The 25,165-nt window shown below is 40.1% G+C and overlaps 1 protein-coding gene across 6 annotated transcripts in view; it reads left to right on the top strand.

Moving 5' to 3' along the window:
* Nucleotides 1–25,165, top strand: part of PALM2AKAP2 (PALM2 and AKAP2 fusion) — a 266,196-nt gene that overhangs the window by 126,580 nt on the left and 114,451 nt on the right. For 4 of the 6 annotated variants that reach the window (XM_074533560.1, XM_014271541.3, XM_074533558.1 and 1 more), the window contains one exon: nucleotides 615–1,319. The exons of the other annotated variants lie outside the window; for them this stretch is intronic. In XM_074533560.1, coding sequence (XP_074389661.1) covers nucleotides 615–1,319 — 705 coding nt within the window. The remainder of the gene's footprint in view (nucleotides 1–614; nucleotides 1,320–25,165) is intronic. 6 annotated transcript variants of the gene reach the window in all.

Below are 25,165 nucleotides of genomic sequence, written 5' to 3'. Positions count from 1 at the left end.
AAGCTGAGAGAGCTGCCCTGCCACACACCTGTGGGAGAGCTTGTCATATGCCCATGTGATTTTGTTTTCCCACGTGCAGAACAGAGACAAACAATATTTCTTCACCCTTCTGAAATGTTTTGAGTGCTACGAATGGCAGAGTTAATCAAGGACAAGTATTGATAATTAAATGGCCTGGGTGTTGCAGCAAACACAACTTGATACCAACTTACTGGCAGTTTGATGGCAGAAAAGAGAGTAGAGGGGTTCTCTCTGAATTTTGAGGCAAGTTCAGAATGAAAAGTTAGAGGGCAACCTGCATGCTATCACCTCCCCTTGTCTAAATTACACCTAACCTCTTGGTGCTCCTAGTTGACCAAAGACAGCTCCATGTGACGTGAGCTGGAAGAGAAGGTCGTGTTTGCCACAAATATGCCCAGCCTCCACCTGCATAAAAAGCCGTAGTGTAACACTGTCCACAGCGTTGCACCCCACCTCTAACGTAGATTGCTTAGCCCTTTAGAAGCAGGAGACAGGGAAAAGGGGCACCGTAGTTTTCTTTGTCTGTTTGGCAATTAACCATTCACTGGCTTTTTTTGTTGTAACATGCACTTCCTCTCTTGTTTTCATTCAAGCTTTGTGCACCATGGAAATTAATGTGGAGAAAGACAAACAGACAGGAGAGACCAAGATTGTCTCTGCTTCACCTGTTGGCCCAGATGAGGCCCATCAAAGAGGATTCAAAGTCTATGATGATGGTTCCAAGGTAGTCTATGAGGTTCACTCTGGTGGCACAGTGGTAGAAAATGGAGTACATAAATTAAGCTCAAAGGACGTAGATGAACTTATGCAAAAAGCTGGACAATCAAGTGTAAAAGGAGGGTATGAAACAATGACTGTGTCAGACAAAAATGTGGTAGCCGATGGAAACCTTAGCCATATGAAGGAGCAAATGCTCTTCAAGGAGGCAAAGCTAGAGATGGTACACAAATCCAGCAAAGGACGTGCTGTGAACCCTCAGCCACAAGACAAACCCTGTGGTGGCGAAACCCCAGAGCCCAGTGCAGATCAGCCGGTGACAATGATATTTATGGGCTACCAGAACATCGATGATGAAGAGGAGACAAAGAAAGTGCTGGGCTATGATGAGACCATCAAGGCAGAGCTTGTGCTGATCGACGAAGATGATGAGAAGTCACTGCGGGAGAAGACAGTGACTGATGTTTCCACCATGGATGGGAATGCTGCAGAGCTGGTCTCTGGCAGGCCCCTGTCGGACACGACAGAGCCCTCCTCTCCCGAGGGGAAGGAAGAGAGCCTGCCCTTGGAAGCTGCCCCAGGTACACAAAAGAAAAAGCGCTGTCAATGCTGTATTGTCATGTGAACACCTCCTCCTTTCCTGCTCCAGGCAGCTCCTGCTCCATCACTTACCTAGACCTCACTGTACTTCTAACTGCAATACTGTGAACTGGAAGTGAATGCCTCCATTGCCTTGCAGTTGGGTTGCTTTTCTTTCTAGTTCTTCCAGAAGAGGAACGCATGGTTATTTTCCCATCAGGCATACTATTTGGTGTTGGGGAGGGGCTGGGGGCTTTTGGCTTCTCTTTTTCTTTGTGTTGTTGGTGATGGTGTTTTGTTTTGTTTTGTTTTTTCCTTAGTACTACAGAGTGAGAGATAAATGAGAAATGGAACATATGTTTATTTGATTTTTATATATATATTTTATATATATAATGAAAACACTTTTTATGTTTTTTCTTTAAGTATCTGGCAGGCTTGATCAGATTCCTAGGATTTTGTGGGAGTCTGAGTTTCACAGCCACCAGATATGAGAGCCTTAAAAAATGTTACTTCTCCTTTTTAAGAAAAATCACATTAAACATTATTTTATGTATCATATGTTTTATTTCTTGGGGAAGGCTCAGATCACTTTACTGTTTTGATTTGCTAAAAATCAGGCAAGCCTTTCCCAAAAAATTGCATCATTTTGTTTTTTAGTAACTTTCAAGTTTAGTTTGCAGTGTCAGAAAAGCCCATTAACCATTTCCGCTAATTGGTGATACCAGAAGTGGACCTTAATTATTCTTTCTAGAAAATGTATGAATGATCATTCTGCCTTATATAAATCTTCCAGATTACAGTATTGTAAATGCTCTTCATCTCCCCAAATTACAGTTGAAATTGACATGAAAAAGATGCAGCTGTCACACCAACAGAAATGGACTCACTCATCAGAGTTACTTTCAGTAACTCTGCCAATGTTTATACATGAAATTTTCCTGCTGAACTCCAGTAGAAGAGGGATGCTGCTTTCTATTTCCCTAGAATATATGAACTTTTCTGACAGTCTGACCCTGTTCCTACTGGATTCAGTGGCAAAATTCTCAGCGCTGGGAATGGGGACAGGGCCAGAGTTTTCCTTTGTAGTTCTTACAGAAGTGTAATTTCTCACAGAGTGTACCTCCAGTGCACCTACATAATGACAGGCAGTTGGGTCCAATGCTGCCCTGCTTGTCCAGGTAAAACTCCCGTGGAGGCCCACTGGAGTTTTGTCAGAGCAGCTGTTTTGGGAGATCCTGTAGCCACAAGACTAATATTTTCAAAAACTGCTGGTGTTTTGGATGCTTCATTTTCTAACATGGGGCACTAAAAGATGCCTGATTTCCAGTGCATTTTTCTTCATCTGACCTCCTGAAAATCAGGCCTCTTAAAAAACAACTAAAGATGAAAATGTAAAAATGTGAAGGCATCCAAAATCAATAGGTCTTTCTTTTTTTTCTTGTTCCTTGATTCTTCTAAAGCTAGCTGAGAAAGCAGCTAGCTTTTTCATGGTGAGTTATTATGAACCTGATTCTTGTATCACACCGGTTTGGCTTAAGTTTAACTTCCCTCAGTGTAGTGGAGTTATTCTGGAATTATAACTACATGAGTGAGATTAAAAATCAGGTTTTATATTTTCTGATAGTGTGAACAAGTGCTGAAGATTATTTTGAAGTGTCTTTGAAACTATCAGACTTTAAAAATCAATAACAGCAACTGAAAAAAAATAGTAAAAAAAAAAAGGAAAAAAAAAGAAAACAACAAAAGCCTCTTTTCAGTCTGAGGTGGTTCCTATGATATTTCTCTTCTTTCTTGGATGGTGCTTTTACTGCATTAATTGTTAGTCCAGAGCATCTGATTGAGCACAATTCTTGCTCTGTACTCTTTTCTTTCTGTGCCAGTAAAAAAAGACACTTATTCAGTGCTGGTAATATGAGGCACACTGAAAACCTACACATACGAAAAAGCAGAAGGTAATTCCCATGTTAGGTCGCTCAGCTGTCACTATGGAACTGGTCAATGAACTTCTCACCACTGCCCAGGTGACTGTCAGACAAAAAAAAACCTAAACAAGTAGTAAAAAAGCAAGTGTAATGAAAGACAGTCTTACCTCTTTGACACCTGCAGAAATTTTGCTGACCTCCATATCAGCTGGAGTGACAGAAATTAATAAACTTCCACTGCTCCCTTTGCCTCCCCTGGGGGCTTTTCTATGGGAGAAGGACCAAACTCACCCAGAGAAGCTCTGCACATCATTCTTTGACTCAGGCTTAGGTGGTTAAGTTTTATCACAGGGTGGAAGGGCCACAGAGCCTCATATTGCAACAAAAGATCTGGTGGCTGTTAAAAACTAGCAGCCTATGTGTGGTTTTGGCTGAGTTCTGTGGGGTTTAGGGGTTTTTTTTTGGTTGTTGGTGGTGGTGGTTGGGTGTTTTGTTTTTTTTCCCTTACTCTCTTTTCCCAGAAATGCTAAACATTTACAATTCTAAACATTTCCTAAAACAAGACCCTAAGTTTTGATCCCAATATGGCAGGTGAGGCTGTCCCCAGGCATGTTTAGGAGCCCTGCAACACAAAGGGTGAAGCCCTTTCTGTCTTGCATGTACCTGTGGATGATGTGGGAGCCCGGCACACTTTGCAATGGTTCTGTCACTCTGGGGCCTGCTCACCTCACCAGTAATACTCGGAAACAGATCTCCCAGCCAACTCCTCCTGGCCTGGCCAGTCATCTTGTAGTTCACCACCTCTTCCCCTCTGGGTGTGATGCCACCATCACAGCCATCCTGGCCTCATGATGTCTTCACAGCCTAATCTTTTTGCCCCTCCACTCCTGTCCTCATATGAAATTTTTTTTTCAAAGCCTCCTGCTTGGGAAATTTATGGTATCATGCTAATCTAACCCATTCTGTCCCTGCATCTCTTGAGCCATGTGCTCCCCTGTCAGATGACCTTCTGGTTCAGCACCAACTCAGCATTTTGGGGATGACTCCCTCAGCAGCCAGCTTTGGGAGATGTTTGCTGATGCTGGGACCAGAACATGTCTGAGACCACTGCACCATCTGAGGCACAGCACGGTGGGGAGATGGTGGCACACCATCCAGAAGTCCAGAAGTGGCCCTTTAGTGGTTAGAAGTAGAGCACAAGCCTTAAACCTTAAACCTCACAAACACCTACTGCTCAGTACTTGTAGCTAACATTGAGTGCCTAGGAAGGCCAGTCGTTTTTATGTGTTCACATTAACTCCATGGTTAACCGGCCCCAGTAGGTCCAGGAAAGCTAAAGGTTCACCTGCATAGGGTTGGTCTTTACAGGTCAAAGGCAGTTCCCCATCTGAGGTCAGGAAAAGCATGAAATAGGAGCTAATGGGTCTGAAATCACAGGGCCTTAGCTGAAACACACTTACTCCAATCCTCCTCCTCCACAAGGGCAGCAGCCATGCCTGGACATTGCCTTGTCCCTTCTGGCCACTAGCCTGCAGCCAAGTTACAGCAGAATTCAGATGCATTAGACCAGGCTGAAGAATGTAAACTGGTTTTCCAGAGATTGTTTGGGCTTTGAAAGGGTTGATTTTCCCCTTACCCTTGGATAGGAGGCTGCCTGTGAAAATCCATGCACAATCAGGCACAAGGAAAGCGGCCTGCTCTGTGGTCAAGCAGAGAGAGATTTTTGTAAGCATCATTATGGGATGGGGTTTTTTATATTATTTTAAGCAAAATCCCTGTCTGTTTAACTTATATCATCACATGTATATTTTCGGTTTCAGCATGAGGGGATATGAAAAAGTAGAGTCAGACACTGGTTCGGTAATAGCATATTTTGCCACAACAAACTGCTCGCCTTAACTTTTGTAAGAAAAACAAAGAAAAACCTCTTTTCAGTGTATTTTTTCCTAGACTGGGAAAAAAGTAACCTAGGAAACTTTTTTATATTTTGTATTTTCTAAGTTTCTATAAACCCACTCTCCATGTCGTCCCTTGTTTGCATTCAGGGACCATTTCTTTTGCAAACCACTGCATTTTACTTCCATTCTTTCTTCTTTTTTTTTTTTTTTTTAAACAGAAAAAAATACAAATCAAAAACCACAGCATTATGATTAGTGGCTAGGCAATCTCTTTCAATTACTAGATTATCAATACAGAAAGAAAAGAATTACAGGGTTGTTTTCTTTTTTTAATTTCTTGTGGCTGATGTACTGTATGATATATGTTTACAGAACTCCTCTGGTCTGCCTTTGTGATGTTATCTAAATGAATGACAAAGTAGGTATGATGTGCCATTTGACAGTTTGCCTTAGCACTCTTGGGTTTCCTTCTTCTTTTTTGTATCTTTTATTTCCTTATTTTTTCTTTCCAAAAAGTGCAGGCTGTATTCCAAAGCTGTATAAACACAACATTATCTTTCAATCCCCAGCAAGAGAAGTGTGCATAAGCCCTTCTCTGAGAAGTGTACCTCTACCAGTGCAGTATGAGACTTCAGTCTTGCAAACAAAAACGTGCATGCCTAATTCTGCTGTGTGAGACCTGTTTCAGTCAACAGGACTCCTCACAGGAAGAACATTGTAGGAGTCTGCAAGATCAGGGCATGAATGATCGACGCAGAGCATAGTTTGGGTGGTCCTTATGTACCTATACAGATTTCATACACTGCTGAGTTTGCCCAAGGTGGTGTAAGCAGAGAGGCTAACTCCAAGCATTGTACCTCTACTGAGAAAAATACAAAACAAAATGGTGCTTAGCATCCAGTGGGATCAAGTCCTGAGTCAGCATTGCTACTATCCATGAGCAAACATTCAGAGGGGCTTCCCTGATGGCCAATGTATTCATCCCCTGCCATTTTACCTAAGTTCACTACTGATTCTTCGCACTCAAATTATTAAGATTCCACAAACTAATCTGAGCAAAAAGATAGCATAGAGAGTTGCTAGAGAAATAAAAGGTGTTCTACCTTTTAATTTAGTCAAACATCCAAATGGCATACTTGGAAAGTAAGCGGGGATATAATAGAAAATGTAGTATTTTACATTTGTGTATTTTTTTAAGGAATAAATATTTTTGTAATGAGATACAAACCCTAGATGGGTGTTGAGTTTTGGAATATCATCCTTCCCATGACATTGAGCCTTTCAACTTTTTCATACATTTATGACAATGCCCAAATTCTTGGGATCTTTTGTAGACTTAACCACATTTTTTTCCAGGAAGAAGGATCACAACACTTTTTAAAGAGTCAATTTAGAAGAGTAGAATCCAATATAACTGCTATAGACACAGCTAAATAATTAATATATTTCACAGAAAAAGGTGGACCTACACCTTCTATAACTAGACAAATTTCTTTACCTAGAAAGCCAACAGAGTAAACAATAGCTAACTACTTTCAGCAGAGTGGTATGGCTAATAGGGGAAACACATGTTCCATTGCATTTTATCCAACATTAGATTTCAAAGTGCAAGAGATGGTGCCACTGGAAAGAGTTGAACAAAACATTTTAGATGAAGTAGAGGATTTTCCCACATGCTGAGGCATGGACTCTTTATTTTTTCTAAACTCACTAAGTTTCAACCAGTTCTCACTGTCTGTTGGAAAGTTTGGGATTTGCTCAGATTGTATTTCTTGAGCCTTCTGAGCAGCAGGAGTAAACTTTAGTTCTGAGCTTAATAGTTGCAGACTATGACAATATCCAACAAAATTATAGACTGTAATTTTTGTATGTAACAGAGTAAATTCTATAAAATTGCTGAATTTATTCAGTTTAGAATATAAATGGATTGTCACCTAGTCCAAAGAATATAAATCCAACTTGTAATATAAACTTCTATTAACTTAGCTTGTAAATAATGACAAGGGTGCATGAAGTTCTTTAAAATCTCCCACTTGTATTTAAAATTAAACAATTATAAAATTGAGCCTTTTTCCTTGTGGGTTCAAAGAGTCTTGCAAAATCTATAGCTTTTTACCTGTGATGGCTCCACTTAGGCTGTTCAGTGGATTAAGAATAGGCTACTTTTCTTAAGGGCAAACTTGAAGAATTCCAAGCCCCTTCCTTCAGTTTGCAAAAGCTGCTCTTACTTTGCGGGGTTTCGCTGCTATTGTATTTCAAAGCCTTCCTGCAATTGTTTCCCAAATTCTTCTCAAAGGTGGGTTTAGGGGTTTGTTCTAAGAATTAATCTACTTCAGAAATTGAATTTAAAAACCCTTAATTAATTTTTTAGAATTAGCTAAGTGACCCACCAGTTTGGTATATTTATACATTTTTAACTTGCACTAATATATTAGTGACTTGTACCAAAATTTAGACCTTGCATATCTATTCGTAGAGTCTGTAAGACCTAAAGATTTGCCCGTGAGTGTAAAATCAAGCATCCAAGTTGTCCTTTTTAATGGAATTACCCAGACGAGTAAAATTTAAGCACATGCACAAATGTGTATAGGGTCTGGCCCTTAAGTGATATGCTACAGGCAAGGCTTATGCTGCTTTAACTGTGTCTTTTTATTAGTTTAATTAGAATTTTAAATGGTGTTGTGAAACTGGTGCACTTTTTGCAGAGGGTTTTAGAGCATGGTCTCCTTGCTGACTGTGTTTGAGGAGACAAATACCCTCCAAGAACTCTCTAAATCCCACTGCCTGGAGACGCAGGGGACAGAGGGGTAAACTTTACACCTCCACACAAACACAACAGAAAAGAGGCAGTGTAACTTTTATTTCCAAATTTTTCTCTCTGCACATCTCTGCCCCAGACTCTGCCTGTCCCCTGTCTCTGTGCTTGTTCTCATTCTGGACACTATGGCTCAACTGATCCTTTTTCTTCATCCAACTCCTTCCCTTTCTGTGGTCTCCTAGAAAAAAGAGGGGGAAGAAAGGAGACACCAGACTTATAAAACTCACTCTAGGCCTGCTGGTGTCAGTTCTAAGAAATTATGGTATCTTGTCCTCACTATTTGGACATTTTCCTTTATTTTCCTAGACTCTTCAGACATATTTGAATTAGAGGAGCACTCTCCCTCTCTATTAATCTGGCGTCCTGTGTGTTACCCATACTGCAAGTTCCATTAAAATCTCACTATTTAGGTAAATCTGCTGTCTCTCTTACTAATCTTTTCGAACATACTATGCCCCCTGAACTCATACGAGCCAGATGTGTCCAGGTACATAAAATATCACCATCTAGAAAGCCGTTCTTACAGCAGCAGAAGGCAATCCACCCCGCCGCATGTCAGGTTGCTATTAGCAGGGCAAAATAGCCTGGAGAAAAAGTGAACTTCCCCACAGACTGATCCAGCATGCAAAGGCATTCTCAGCAAAATTAGCTGACAAGAGTCTACTGGTATCCCTCCAAGATAACATGCCTGCTAAAGAGAGGCAAACTCCAAAATTAAGAAGGTTTTGTGGAACCGTATAAAGTCCCAGTTGAACGTGGTGCTTGAGCTACACTAACCTTAAGCACACACTTGAAGTGTAACACATACTTAGCACTGTGCAGGTTAGGGAATAGCTTTCAGGATGTATGAAGATCAGCCAGTATTTATCATTAGGGTGCTTTACGGTTGATGGACTCAAATATTGCACCTGTTATTCCTGTTATTTTGCAAGGAACTGCTTAGGGGCACATGCAAGAGAAATAATCAATCTGAATGTTTTTCCTTCTCCATTGGCCAATTGAATCTGACTGCAGCAAAGGTAGCCAAGAAGGAGCTACCAAGAAGGTCAGGACAAATGCAAAGAACACATTTATGAAGGTTTTCTGCCCCTCCCAACTATGTTCATTCCATAGGCAAAGAACAACTCTTTTTAGGGGTTCAAGAAAATGTTGTGTAAAATGCAGCTTTTATGGTGAATGTAGATTGTGGTTGAGATTTTTTTTAAGCTTTAGTCTCCCACTTTCTTTGTGAGCTAATGTAAATAAAATCCCATTTTGTTGGGGAAAAACTGCTGTGCTAACACTGGATTAGAATTGCTGGGGATAGCTGCTGTATTTTGTAACCTGAAGTGTACTTTTTTTGACTGTTATGTTTTTTTCTTCAGATTAAAAAAATGAGTACAAAAAAAACCAAAATAAAAAAACCAAGAACACTGCCAGCAACAGCCATGCTGTAACTGTGGCTTCTCTTTTTTTTTCTCTGTACAGTATTACTAGTAAATAAATCTGCCTTTTCACTGCGCCTATTTCTGTGTCTTTTTACTGTGTTTCTTTCTACCTACCACTGTTCAAGTTATGCTGTGATCTCAAGGACATACTGCACAGGACCTGCCTCTCTCACTAAAAGAATTAAAATACTAACTCCACAGTTGGTTTTTTTCCTCTTTCCTCCACTGCTGTGCCCTGCTGCTGTTATTTTTATGAGATCCTTCATACATATTAACTCATCGTACCTGTTACTGTCTCATTTCTTTTTTCCTTTTCTTCTCCTGTTATACTTTGCCAAGCATATTGTGGACCCTGTTGCCCTAGGATCACATGGCACATTTTCATATTTGCAGAAGAAAAAAAAAGATTGGGTTTAGCTAGCAAGGCAGTATGTTCTGAGCAAACTTATTTCCTGAGTGAGGGAAGTATTCCATACAGCATATATAATTTGTGAGAAAAGAACACTGAATTATTCAAGGACTGACAAAGTAAACAGTGTGCAATTTTCTTTCAGGGCTTATCACAGACAGCATCCTCTCTATATCAGGACTGGAAGAACCTCGCCATAATCTGAATTGTAGGCGGGGGGTGGAGGGGAAGAAAAAACCCTCAAGTAGTTGTTTTTCTCCTGAAATTGTGTGTTTACCTGAGGTTAGAGCTATGATAGGATGGATAACATAGCTAGGTATCACATGCCTCCTTCTCGGAAATTTAAAAATTCATCTTTAACTTTGACATTTAAAAAATGCACCACAAATTGCTCATTGCTACACAAGTACCCACCCTCAGCTCCTTTCACTCAGAAGCCATACAGATAAAATGTGTATGCACACGCACACACACACACACACACACACACACACACTTTTGCAACATGGTACTTTTTTGCATCAGAAGGGAAAATGGCCCTGCATTTCTGCTTTATAATTTAGTCCTGAAACTTTTGCAGTAGGTGGGGCTTCAAATTGGTTTTTTTTCCTACTTGTGTTCAATGACAGAAAGTCAATTTGGCTGTCCAAGAAGACTCTGTGAATGCTGGGAGAACTGGCATGGTTCTGTCATTGAAGGACAAGAATTGATTCTGCTGAGAGAAATTATTATGATTGTTTCAATCTCTTTGATTTTGCAAATATGTTTCTAATTCAGAATTTGTTTCAACATGGCAAAAGGAGGGATCATGAACTTGAGTTAGCAGTAGTGTCTGTGAGAAGACCATGAATTGCAAGGGCATTATCATGTGCTACTAACTTAGTGCTTGGACTCCTGGATACAACAGGTACATATTCCATCTCTTACTGCATACCATGGCCTGTGACATGCTCTTATTTTCATTCCACCTCACTTTATTCCATAGCCATGAGAAGATGTTTGGCTGATAATTCCTCTGCTGTACAAAACGGAGTCATCCAAGTAAATACCAAAAACAGACTAGACAATTAAAATGTTGCTGCTGTAACTAAGGTTTCAAAAACAAGGTATTTCCATGCATTTCCCCTTTTAAAATTTCTGAGGAAAAAACAAAAGGGGGTGATTGGGGTATTTTTAATAAAATATTTAGCAGCGGGTTCAGATAGCACAACACTCCCCTGAAGCTTGTCTGGAGTAGTTCTGTGGAGGTCAGTGACTTCACAGAGTAAGGGCATATTCAGCGTGTAGGAGGCCTCTCAGGTTTTGTTTCTTTTTCATTTATTTTAATAGCTCTGTATCCCTCTGGTAGCAGAAGGAAAATAGGTGCTTACACTCAGAGTTCAACACTCCAGCTGCTTCAGTAATTGGGCAGGTGGGGGGAAGGAAATGGAATAGTACATTTTCAGATCCCCTTACTCTCCTCCAAGACCCTCACAGCCTTCCCTTAATGCCTCAAAAATCATACCAACTCTGCAAAATTCTTACTTCACACTATGATATTTTCAAGGTTACATGAAGAAAGCTTTAAGGCTAGTAACTGTAAGAATGAATAATAAGAAAGGTACAAGAAGTTAGTGACAGTTTTTGCTGTTCCAAGACCTCCATTTGCAGTTCTAATGTGCTGCTCAGATATTCATTGCACCATGCACCGTCACAAATAAATGTGCTGTAGCTGCCCAGGGGAAATCCAGGCTGGTCTCTGAAGCAGTTTGCAGAACCATAGCATTTTGCACAGGTGTGTAGAACATCCTCCACATTTACCTGTGGTATAAAAAACTACCTGCTTTATTGTCAGAAGGGTCTAGTTGACACAGATCACTTTCTCAGATGACACAATGAAGGAGATACTTGTATAGAAATAGAGTTTGCTATATCAGACTTGGAGGAGGGCACCAACAGCACTTCTTAAAACATAACTCAAAATAAGAGTTAAGGAAAAAATTAGCTGGCTGGGAGAGAGTGTGGGTCGCTCCAAACAGGGGGCAGAGAGGAGTTGTGTTGGTGTGCAGACACTGGCATGTAAACCTAGGAACTTGGGTGCCACAGAAAGAAGAGAATTTGCTCCTGTCTTTCTTGCTCCAGTTCTTCCTGGTGTAAAGAAGGAAGGTCTCTGGACACACTGAGCACTAATAAAGATGCTGGCTCAGGTCTTAGGAAACATAATTTCCAATTGCTGCTCTTCTGAGCAGTTCAGCATGACCTCACAAAAAGTCTCTCATCTGCAGATCTACAAAGGTATGTAGAGACAACATCATCCATTTGATTTAGATGGGAAGTGCAGGTACCTAAAATCCTCGGTGAGCCTGAAGTTTTTCACATTTTACATCTGTAATTTAGGATATTTGGCACTATCCTGCCTTATGCAGCTGTGGTGATGTGGCTGTTGGTGTCTGTCATAAGACTGGAGGAATGTGGGGCATGCTGTGGGTACACAGCGACATAAAATATTTTCTTACTGCTACAGTTTTGGACTGGTTCTGCTTATAACAGCATTGCCAAACCAGAAAAATATAGGCTGCATTGCAATCAAACCCAGCCAACAACAGCAGTCAAGCATTTGATGGGAATGGTTGGTTTGCCATGAATTACGAGAAAAAGGATAGAACTGTAGCACATTTGGTGGCTTGTAGGTAGGAAAACAAAGGGAAAAGAATAGGTGAGGGAAAAAAAGGAGGCATGCAAAAATGGGTCACTTTCTCAGACACGACAAATCAGTTCAGCTTCCTTTTTGAGTATTTTCACAGTATGTAATGCATCACTGGCTACAGAGTCCCTCCGGCCATGGATGAGTCTGCTCCAGCAATGGCAGCAATATGGTAGCTCCTGTGGGCAGGGGGGAGTTGGTTGAGCTACTCAGCCCTGCTCTAAAAGAGGTTATCTATTCACTTGAGCATAACCCTGTGCTAAAATAACTGTGCAGTGGTTACCTCTAGACATAATTTCATTGTGGTTTGTGGGCATTCTGTGGCTTAAAATGAAAGTACCATCAGATATTGATCATTATATTTCACTGGAGTGTGGTAGACATATCATTTATTTTAAAGAAAATGAGATTACTTAGCCCTGGCAATTTTTAAAGTAGATTGTTGCTGCTCAGTTTTTGTTACTTTGTAAGATCGTGTTTCTTCTTAACATGCTATGCTAAGTTATAAACATCTGTATTGCTACAGAAATAAGAGTTTATAAACAAAGGTGGGATACTTCCTTCTGTAGACCAACTTAGGCAATTTTATACTGTTTATGGTTGAGTTACTGGTGAGATGGAGTAAAGTGGTGAATCTGTTAAATACCATATGCAGTTGCACACTGAGAACAGAGCTGACATCTGGAAATTCTCCACTGCCGCTATTTCAGTCTGCTCTTTTTTACAGAAGCTGGAGGTCACCAAGGGGTTAGTCAATTGGGAGAGTTAAATAAGATAGATACCACCCTGGGATAAAAACAGCCCTTAACTTTACAGGAGAGAAGTAATTTCTGTTTTTGCTTCCACAACTTATGCTGAAATTCTAGTGCTTTTTGGTGTCTTTTTTGAATCTCCAGGTCATGGAGTCAAACAATTTGAGGTCAGTCTTTGCTGCAATTTAAAAAATAAAACAACACAAAACAAAACCACAAAAAAAAAAAAAAAAAAAAAAAAAAAAAAACCAACAAACAACAACAACAAAACAAAAACCAAATCCCCGCACACACACAAAAAAAGGAAACAGTATTTCCTGGGATTCCTAACTAAGGATGAAAACTGGAAAATATTTGCTCTAGCTGCATGTACTGCAGATCCGTGGTACTCTATTTTCTGAGCCTTTTTCTGTGGCATTTATGAGACCACAGACAGTATTCTTAAACACTCTTGAATACAATGGGGAAATGAGACTACAACCAATGGATAAGCTATTGAAATATTATACATTTTTTCTTCACTGATTTTATACATCAGGATTTTGAGTTCAAAGAGCTAGAAATACTGAGATTAATTTATTGATGTGTCTTCTCAATGTGCCAAACATTTTCTAAATATGAACGAATCCAGGACTGGTCATGGAGGCTCCCTGTCTCCATTTTCTTCACACATTACAAGTCCAGCAGAGGAAACATTGGGACTCAAAGCTCTAAACAATATTCAGAGTATTTAAAAGTTCTAATTGAAAGTGAAAATAAAAGGAAACTAGTTATTTTTCTCTCATTCAGCAGCAAAAAGAGTCCTCCTCTAATCCATAGACTAAAAGGAATTAAATTCAGTTTGATGTCAAAGGACAGTTTCACAATTTAACAGTTTCAAATACTAGCAGCAGGGCCAACAAGTCCCTTAAAAGAAAGCCCACATGTGATTTCTGGGTCAGAACCTTACCCCAAGCCCAGCCAGTGAACTCAAAGGGCTTATGCGGGAAGTCAAAGCAGACTTTTGTCACAAAGCACTAGAAATAAAGGAAGTATTGAAATTAGTTTGGAAAACCCTCTCTGGTGCAATAATATTTTTAAAGCTAGGTTCCTGACTGCCAGAGAGATTGAAAGATTCTAGTCCCAGAAAGCAAAATTCAAGGAGGGGAACAGAGGCTTTGATTGCATTCCCACCTTACTCTGAAGAAGTGCACTACCTGTCACCATCAGCACCTGAGAAGCAACTGGCATTCCTTATGAAGAAAATAAGTGGCACAAAATCATGATGTTTTCACAAAGGGCTCTGCTGCGTGCAGAATTTCAAAAAGCAAATCTCTTCACAGCAGCAAAGCAGGGCCGACCCTGCAGTTACCCTGCCTGGAGCTCCTGGTATGCTCCAATATTACCCACTATAAAAGCACATGACTCACTGCCCAAGTGACAGCCTTAATTTTCATCTTAAGTTTTTAGTCATTTTCAATTATGTACAATTATGTTACGAAAAGTTTGGCCAGAAGAGTTTATAGATAAGCTAATAAGCTTTTTCAATAGTAAGCAGTCAGGTTAGTATGTTACCGTGATACAGGTTGCTGAAAGCCATGTTGTTCAAATAGGTAAGAAAAAAATTGTCCAGTAGAAATAAATAAACTACTTTTACAGAAAGACCCGTATAAGATATGTTTGAGAAAAATGTAACCCTTCTGCTAGTATTTGAATCCCCACAAATGCTTTTTGTCATAACAGAAAAGAATTAGCCACGTACTTGAATTTAATTACAAGGGTAGCCAAATTTATTTCCACGGATCTGCTTGTACCACCTCATTTCATTAGAGACTTCGTACAAAACACCAGATAACTGGAAACGACAGAAGATGTGAGCCATCCTGTAAAGGAATCACCTTTTTTGGAGAACAGGATTGTTAAATAGTGCCAGGCAGGACAGCAAGATAATTATAAAATAAGTTCAAGTTGAAAGAGAGGGAATTTAGGTTAGATATACCAGAAGAAATTCTTTACTGTGAGGGTGGTGAGGACTGGAACAGCTTACCTGGAGAGCAGTTGTGGATGCCCAGTCCCAAGGAGTTTTCCAAGCAAGGCTGGATGGGACTTTGAGAAACCAGTTGGGGTCTCCCCTGCCCATGGCAGAAGAGTTGGAACTAAATAACCTTTAAGGTTCTTTCCCACCCAAAGTGCTCTATGGAATGCAGTTAAGTGCTTTAAATGAACTGATCTGTCTCAACCTGCAGTGATGAAGGTCTTGCCTCCTGTGTAACTTAACCCCCTTTTCTTCTAAGACCTCTATTCTGCAGAAATATCTTCTTGATTCTCCACTGCTAATGGGCGTGGAAGCCCACCACATATGGCACCTACAAAGAATGGGCAGCAGAGATGGTGCTGAGCAGACAACAAAAAGAGGCAGAAACTTGTTATGTGGTGTTCTGTTTTAAGGACTCTGAGAACACTGTCAGCATTGGAGCAGAATAAATAATGCCGTTTCATTTCAGTGGTGAAAACTAACAAATAAAAGTAGATTAAAAGGGGATTCTACCAGGCTGATCCCAAAGTTGAAACTTTCTTAATTGACCAGCTGTTTAAAAAAAACAGAGTTTGAAGGAAAAAAGAAAAAATCATGGTATCTCAAATGGAGTAAAATTATTGCTATGACATTACTAGGACATTCCCTTCAATTTTTTTTTATCCAAAATTATTAGTGATTTTAATTATTATTAGTGAATTCTATGTGATCTTGTTCTTTTAGAGCTCTATTTTTTTCCCAGACACTTTGCTGTTCAGAGTCAAAGGGAAAATTCCCTTAACTTCAGCCAGCACAGCACTTCTACGTGAAGCCTGCAGGGCTGACATTACAATTTCAAGTCAAGTGTGTCTAATAAGGAAGCTAGCTATGGGCAAGAGACCCACAGCTGTATATTGTCAGTACTGGACGTTGCTCTTTTTCCTGCTGACTGTGGCCAGCTCTCTGATTTTCCCTTCCCTCCTGACTTCTGCCTTTTTCCCCTCAGCTGCCTGCATATTTGCACAGCACTCATTTGAGCACTGATGCACTACGTGGATGTCTCTGAAGCACAGACTCAGTTTGATGCTGTTGTCAGAGAGGAAGATTCCAGTCTAACATGTATTGTCACGTATATAAAGACTAGCACACCTGTTTGACAGATGCTAAAGTTTGTGAAGAAACTTTTCTCCAGAAGTTTTTTTCCAAGAACAAAGATGGGGAGTGATTGCTTTTCTTGACTCATCATCCCCTGTACACAAATCTTCCAGTGTCATGTGCATCTTGAAACCCTTAGACAATACTGATGATTGTAGGAATTACATCCAGATATAACATCTGACCCCAAAACAAATCTTCCCTTTCTCACTTCCACTACATAAAGTAAGCAAAACTCAAATCAGGTAGTGAAGGTTGAAGCAAGAATATAATATGTCAGAAGAATCTTAGTGAAAGATCTTAGTGAAAAAATGTCTTGTAGACCCCCTAGCCCTTCAGAGAGGTCCCAGAACTGGGAAGCAATAAGATGCCAACTTTGAAGCCAGAAGCTCTGCAAATCTGGTCACTGCTCGAAGACATAGTCTCTGCATTCCTTACTCAAGTCACCTGAGCTCTCTACCTCAGCCTATCTGCTGTCTAATTTTTCAGGTGGAGACACTATTCATCTAAAGACAGCAATGTGAGCACTAATTAGTGATTATAGAGACTATCTCCATCAGGTTGTACAGCAGTTTTGGTGGCTTCTCTCTGTTTCAGTACAAATAATTAATACTAATTATAACAGAGTCGCCAAGACAGAGTCGCCATTCAGTTAATTTTGTCCTTAAAGATAAATCTTCTCTTGAATAAAATCCGTGTGTTTTGGTAAAGTGGCATTCTGTCCATATAATCACATGGTGTTTTTTAAGTGTCAATATTACTGCAAGCTAATTCAGGGCCCTTGTGTGTGAAGAGGATAGATTGGAAAATTGCCCCTGGCACAGTCAGGGAATGGGATTTCCTCTCTGTTGAAGCAAAGTGGCATCAGTACTCCCAAGCAGGTGGTCAGAAGAGTGGTTTTTTTGTAGTTCAATATATATTCCCACTCTTACTCTTGAAGTAGGAGTGAAAGACAGACAAGTGCTTAGCTGGGCAAGAGTGGCAGATCTCCCTGCTCATCTGAGTTGAAGGGAATTAAATCAAGAAGAAAAGTGACTTCTGGTGCAAGGGAGTCCTATGAGAAGAGAACAAGATGAATACTTGCAGGTTTTCCCAGTCTGAGGAGATATAGAGAAGCACCAGACAGCACAACAAATTGCAAGTGGATGAAGTATCAGTTCTTCACAGCACTCATGCTGAACATGGGGTTTAGGCTCCAGCCTGCTTAGCTGGTCCACCAGGGAGTCTTCGTACCAGTTACAAGTCAGTGCCTGGAAGCAACCAACGTGTCACCTAGTCTACAACAAATAAAAACTCAACGGGCAAAAGTAAACTTGGGGAGCACACAGAAAAGCTCACTTTTGATAGTTTTTTGAGGTTTTGCTGCAGCCCACTGCAAGAGTTCCAAGTCAGAACTACCACAATCCAAATATGTCTGCTGTCCCTGTAATTCAGAACAGAGAGGATCATAGGCCACAAAGATCAGGAGCTAGGCAAACTTCAGGGCTAGGCAAAGTACAGGTTTTGCACAAGGGTGACAGACAAACATATGATTTAGAAATGGATGTCCAGGCTTTCCCAGAAAATGAGTGAGCCAGCACCTGTGGTTTGGTGTTCATCCATTAATGTCATTTGTGCAGAGATGTGCTGTACAGAGCATTATGTCCACACCAGACCATACCAGAACTGAAGAACAAATCTGAATTGCCTCCATAACATTAACCTCAAAGACAATCCAACCTCAATCTTGACAAATTCTTAGATCTCAAAGATCAGCTTCAGCCAAAAAAGATGAGCACATTCAGGCCTCCAGACATTAACTTCCCTCTTATTTGCTATTTAGATTTTAAAATAAGCTCTCTGTGGAGAATGGTTGCTGTAGCGGCCCTTGTCAGTTCTGTCTTGAAGGGTTTAGTCAGTCTCAAAGATTACATTTGCTTTGTGCTGGACTCAACTGGGCTGAGCTTGACCAAGACCAGTTTTATACCTGCAAAATGAATGGGGTGGGTGTGGGTGCATGTGTGTGTTCATGTATGTGCTGAAAACATCCCCTGACACAACAAATATTGGCTTAAATTTATGAAAAAATATTTGGTATTAATTCTAAACAGTGTATCTTTTTTTAGTATTTGCCCTTGGGTTTTTCAATTTTATCAAATCTCCAGTTGACTGAGACAGGACTCACTTTTTTTTTTTTTTTTTTTGTTGTCAATATAATGGGATTCCCTCTCTTGAAGCAAAGTGGCATCAGTACTCCCAAGCAGGTGGTCAGAAGATTGAGTTTTTTGTAGTTCAATATATATTCCCACTCTGACTCTTGAAGTAGGAGTCAAAGACAGACAAGTGCTTAGCTGGGCACAAGTATCCTAGAATGTGGCAAGAACAGGGCAATGGTGAAAAACTTCTGATGTCTTATGTCAAAAAACTGGGCTCACACCCTACAGTTTACAAAATCTGGTAAACCTTCAGCTGTGCAATACTGCCTGCTCTGAAAGCAGCAGCTGGAGTCCTGGCCCCACTGCAATCAAAGGGAGTGTTGTTTCTGATTTCCTGGGACCAGGATACACAATGAATTTCTCTGTGTAAATCTTTGCAGGCCTGGATCCTAAAAAATTTACGTGGAAGGATGTACTACTTTCAATAAGCCATACATTTAAATCAATATATTAATATTAAAAAATACCAGCTTTCCATGAAGTTAAGTTTAAAGGAAAAATCTATTCTGTTGCCAGAAAGTCCTGAATATATTGTAAAGCTCCCCAATATTTATAATTCTGTTATTACTGTCACTGTAATCAATCCCATCCATTTCCCGTAGTAAAGAGATGTAAGACTTCTTTCTGGATAGCAAACATTTATGAAAGACATATTAAAAGAAAGAACTTCCAGCTGACCCATGAGGGACAGCATACTGAAGTTATGCAGAAAGAATTACTTGGTATTTGTTTACATCTTTAAACTCTGCCTACATATGCTTTAGCCTGTGTGACCCCTTGACTCACCTTCAAGAGTTTGCACAGCCCACTGTGCATGCCTAGCTTTGATATTAGCAAGCTCAAACTCCAAAGTTTTTGAAATACAAATCATCAAGAGAAAACTTACTTTGACATTTGGATTAGTTCCTATTACCAGCAAAGCTATGTGGTTCAGTTCAATTAGTTCTTCTTTTACAGTTCCTCTTTTCGATTTCTACCTGAATCAAAACTGTCATTTGTACAGTATTGTGAGTTAATGTATGGCAAGATAGAGGTCAATGTAGTCTGAACTGAAAGGTATATAGATTTTAAGTTAAACAAGATTAACATCTAGCAAAATGGGTGAGGAATGACAGGGTGATGTATTACACAGAGTGAAGCTGCTGGTATAAGTGAACTCAAGGGGTTATAGGGTAAACAAAAATACCAGAACTGTTCCCAGAAATTGTTTAATCAAAAACTATTACTATCGTGAAAATTACCACATTTTTTAAATAATATGTATTTCCATCAGACTATACTTTTCATTTTCAGTTCAAGTGATAAATCCAATATGGTTACACACATGAGCCTTGGCTTGGCAGCTGACATAATGTAAAGTTAGGCCCCCCACAAGAATCATAACTATCTTAATGGCAACATGATTATGCTAATAGCAAAGCAATAGAATCTTGCAAAGTGATAGAAATAGCATGTGCACCTTGTGCAACTGACCTGGTACACTGGACTTTACTGAAGTACCAAACATCCTAAGTATTTGTGGAATATCTTTTATTATGTCCAGGCAGTAGGTGAAAAATTGAATGGAAATGGTCTTTAGCAATTGAAGTGAAAAAGATGCTATAAGCTATATTTTGGCACTTAATGTGTATTTTAAAAAATCAGCATTATATTACAGCAGAGAAGTGCTATTGTTATTGTATGAAAAATGAGGAACTAAGACAGGAGACAATGAAGTGACTGCCGACAATGTAGTAGCTCAGCCATTTCCTTAGAAAAAAGAGTTTTCTGATGCCAGTATGCTTCCTCACAGTTACCATGCCTGTACATTTAATCTGCACAGGACAAGTCATAAACTGAAGAGCTACCAGGCAGGTAACTGTTTCACAGCAGCAAGGAGCCCTGTTAAAAAACCCTTCAGGGTGCTTCAGTGCCCAAGGTGGGAATGATTACAGCCCCCATACCTCCTGTATGTACAATTATTACCGATGTATCCCATCAGCAAAAGTTCTGTGTACAACACACTAGCAACCACCATGAGGAAAGCTTCTGCTGCCCTTCTGGTGTGCACCACTGGCATTGAGAGCTGTTTGCTACAGAGGCAGCTCTTGTTGTTTGCTGTTTGCTACAGAGGCAGCTCTTGTTGTGTATTAGACCAGGCAGTTTTCAGGGTGTGCTTAAGCCAAGGAAAGATGACCTGCCCTTGCTTTATGTCGATGCACAGGAAATGCCATGGCTTTACATAGGAGAAGCATGACTGCTCCCATCATGGATGCCTCTTTTACTGCTTCCTTGCATAACTAGTGTTCTGACAATGTTTTTATAGGGCAGAAAAATATCTGCACAAGAGCACAAATGTCTTGTCTTCCTTTCTCTTTTGCTTTGCTTTTCCCAACTTCTGCAATATTCTGGTCTCTCAGTCTCAATTAATATACAATTTTCCAGTAAGGATTTTCCTAATCACTGATTTTTAATGGGAGCACCCTGAACAAAAGGGGGTCTGGAAATCAATATGCCTTAAACCATAGTAGACGGATGTAATTACATAGCAGCAAATGCAAAATAATATCCCATTTTACTAGGATGTGATATAGGATAGGATATATCTTTTAATTTTATAGCCAAAATAAAATAAAATATTATAAACCAGAAGCTATTGGTACTGGTTCATTGAAAAGGAGAAGACTAAGGGAGACTATGTGTTAACCCGTTAGTCTCTCAGCATTTTTTCTCAGATTACCCAGTGCTAGACAGAAGCCAAAAGGCACCTAGACAAAACAAAATGCAGAAATAGTGAACCGCTAGCTTCCAGTGCTCCTTCTCCAAGTATTCACTTACACAATGAATATACTTCCCATTCTAACTCTAAGAATAGTTGGGTACCCTGCAGCAACCTTTGTAGAAACTCGAAAAGAGACCAACCCCAGAGTGAGGGAACAAGAATTCATAGTCCCATTCAACTTAGGTTGCACAGAACAAGCCTCTGCTTGTGTCTCCATCTGTTCATTTCTATTACATATATATACAAAGCCTTAGGCCAGGCACTGTCTTTCAATTACATTTTTATTATGCAGGAAACATCTCTGCTCATTCTGCTCATTCTGCTCATTAAATCTACTGGGTTTTTAAAGCGTAAGCTTTGGGATAGCACCAAAATATTCATATGATCATCCCAGCTAAAAAAAAAAACAACAAACAAAACAAAGCAAAAAAAAAAAAACAACCCTCAAGCATCTATTTGAAGTCAACTATTCACCTCCTTCTGCAAAACACAGGAAAGCAAATTCAGCCCTGATACAAATCTGCAAACATCTCACTGACTTCAATGGCCATTCAGCTTAGCTGTGTCAAATCTGAATTAGGCCTTAGGTCTCAAACTGTCTTGTCTGCTCTTGCCATCTGTCTTCCTTTGCTAACCTAATTCCTTATTAAATAGTGTGTCCTTATTGAGTGTGAACCTATCCTGCTGATCCTTTCTCTGTAACAAACACTGCTAGAGGCTAAAATTCCTGAAAGTTATGACTACTTTGACTGCCTCTAGATAGTATGAGAGCTTCTTTTAAGGTGGTCTGAAATTCAGACTGTGAATTAAAAATTCCTGAGCATTCAATCTTTACACTGTCATATCTTAGACATTTAAAATTACTAATCTGTTTAACAAACCATAATTTATAACAGTTCAGGTTTTGGGTTCACTGTCTGTTCTCCTTAGAGGTTTCTCAGCTGGCAGCACTAATCATGGTAGCTCACACACTGTGTAGATGATGAGGGTGTTATGCAGAAGAAAAACAAACAAAACAAGCAAACAAGAGCAACAACAACAAAAATCCCAGACAGACAAATGTCTCCATGTTAACAAACCAATGGATAATCGATTTAGAAAATATATTCAATGGACAAGGCAGAGACATGTACAGTGACATCCCTGGTCTAGTGATTGGGATGGTGGAGGAAGTACAGGGGATACAGACCGGTACAGGGCTTCTCCCTATGTGAAGCTTCTTCCTGCTGCTGTCAAAACCAATTTTTCCAGTCCAGTAGGGCATTTCTTGTGTTCTTAGAAACTCTCTTTTACTCATGCTCTTCTCAGAAAATAAATGTGGAAAATACAAGCAACCTACCTGTACTGTTAAAAGAAATTAAGCATGATGGTTATTTTTATCTGTTACTTGGTACACATTGTAAAGAGACTATTTGAAGAGCCTGAATAAAGGAAGAGGGAGTCAGTCACAAACTTGCTTTAAACTCAGGCTGAACTATTCACAAATTGAGAGCTGCTGAGGATCAAGTAATTTGATTGTCATTTAAAGAGGAGAGAAAATAAAAAAGAGAAAAAGCAACAAACAAATGAAACCCAAAATCACCAAACGCCATATCTCTTCTTTTTTCATTATGCTGCACAATATCATGTTCCACGCAAGGCTTGATATTAAAGTACAGTGGTCCTTTCAAAAAGAGGCTTTCTAATACACTTCTAATTTCTAAAAATCTCACAAGAAATGTAACTTGCTATATTTCATCAGGAATGGTTAAATAAGCAGCCTGACATTTGGGGGCTTACCCTGGAACCTGAAATTTTCTGCTCTTTGTTTTCAGAGCTGGAATCTCTGTCTAGAGGGCAGGCTGCCTCTTTAAGGTGTTATTTTAAAATCTTATAAAAGCAAGTAATAACTCTAGCACTGAAGCAAAAAGTATTTGAGTTACAGGTAACACGAAAGGTAATTGAAACCCTGATGTAATTTTATGCCTTCTTCATGCTCTATTCCACTGCTATTACGGGTTTATTGTCAAGATGGGAGCTGCACAAAATGATTATTGCTACCCTGGTACAGACTCTATGCTGCTTTTTTCCTCAAGATGGTAGCTAATTCTCTTAGGAAGACACTTTACTCAATCAACACTATTTGGTGTTCATGCTAAGGCAAAAGGGAGAGAACAAAAGAAACAGGACAGGTAAAGAGAGATGCAAGTACGCTACAAAATCTACATTTTAAAAGGACGTGAGTTTTGCTTATTACAGCTTTTAGAATGCCCCCAGCTAGGCTCAGGGCTCGAGCTCTGAAAAACTCCATAGTTACACATACTGTTCATGCACCAGCTTGCACTTAGTGCAGCCTGCACAGATGGGCTGCCTCATGAGGCAGGGGAGCCTCGCACATCATGGCCTGCCTTGCACGTGACTTCTGTCCCAGCAGGCAATGCAGGTGCTGCAAACTAAAGTAATGCGACTCCAAAAAAGTTGAAACAAAGCATAGCTATCCAAAGTGAAGCATCAGCCTTTAGTGTGTTTTGATGTACTCTGGAATGCAAGTGCTTAAAGGCTTTTATTGCCTCGGGAATATTTTTAATTTTGAATTTAGACAATGCATATTACAGGACAGATAAACAGCTGAGAGAGAACAAGTAGAACTGAGCTGATAATTTCCACAAGCTGGCAGGAGAAAAACAGATTTTTCTTCCTGACTTTGGATTGTGCCATAGCTGTTTGTTCTACACTTGAGGAGCCATGTTTAGCATACCACAGGCACAAGAGTCAGAGTTTTTGAATTGCAGCAGCAGGGCACATTTTAAGGAGCACATGTTGTGACTTTGAAGAAGTGAAAGAGGACCAAGCCCTGTGGGAATGGCTGGCCTATGCTCCTTTAGGAAGTGCAGAGAAAAAACATCCCTTTAATCTCCCGTATGTTTGCTTATCTAGAGGCTTAGAGGTTTTACTAATGTGCAGGGTTTCTGTTTCTGAATGATATTTTTATATGAGTTCTCAAAGCATGGGACAATCTGGGAAGTTATATCCAGTTAGCCCATCTCTCTGCAGCAGGACTTAAAAGTAACAGAAGGGTTAGAATGTATGGAGCTCACAGTTGGCAATCACACAGGTGATAGCCTCTGCATAAAAATCAAGGGACAAACATATAATGTGGATGTCAATGTGGGAATCTTCTATAGACCTACTAGCCAGGACAATAATGCTAACGAATTCTTTGAGGAACTAAGGGCCAATTCCAAGTCAACTGCTTTTGTCCTTTCATGGGGATTTCAATCTGCCAGAAGTTAACTGAGACCACCACACAGCTAGTACAACCCAGGCTGGAGGATTCCTAGAAAACCTGAATGACAACTGTCTGGAGCAGGTCCTAGGGAAACCAATTCAAAGTTGCCCTCCTGCATCTACTGCTTTTCAACAGAGAGGATCTCGTGAGCAAAGTGGGGATGAGTGGCCATCTTGGCCACAGCGATGACAGAGCAGTTGTTGTCAGGAGGAAAAGTGCCAGCAAAATGTCAGCTCTGGACATGAAGAGAACAAACTTCAGGCTGCTCAGGGAAATAGTGAGTAAAGACCCCCGGGAAAATGCTTTTGCAGCACCGGGGTCCATCAGTGCTGGTCACTTTTCAAACATCACCACCTAAGGGCATAGGAGCAGGCAATTCCCAAATACTGGAAGTCAAGCAGAAAAGGCAGAAGGCCAGCTTGACTGAACAAGAAATGAGGCAAAAAAGGAATGTATATACGCAGTGGAAGAAAAGTCAGGTCATATGAGAAAAACAGAGAGATGTTGATTGCCACTGTAGGGAGAAAATTGTATGCCAAAGCTCAGCTGGAGTTGAAGCTTGCC

The sequence above is a fragment of the Zonotrichia albicollis genome, chromosome Z (genome assembly GCF_047830755.1).
Source record: "Zonotrichia albicollis isolate bZonAlb1 chromosome Z, bZonAlb1.hap1, whole genome shotgun sequence".
Taxonomy (NCBI): domain Eukaryota; kingdom Metazoa; phylum Chordata; class Aves; order Passeriformes; family Passerellidae; genus Zonotrichia; species Zonotrichia albicollis.
This window is presented reverse-complemented; position numbering and strand designations above follow the sequence as displayed.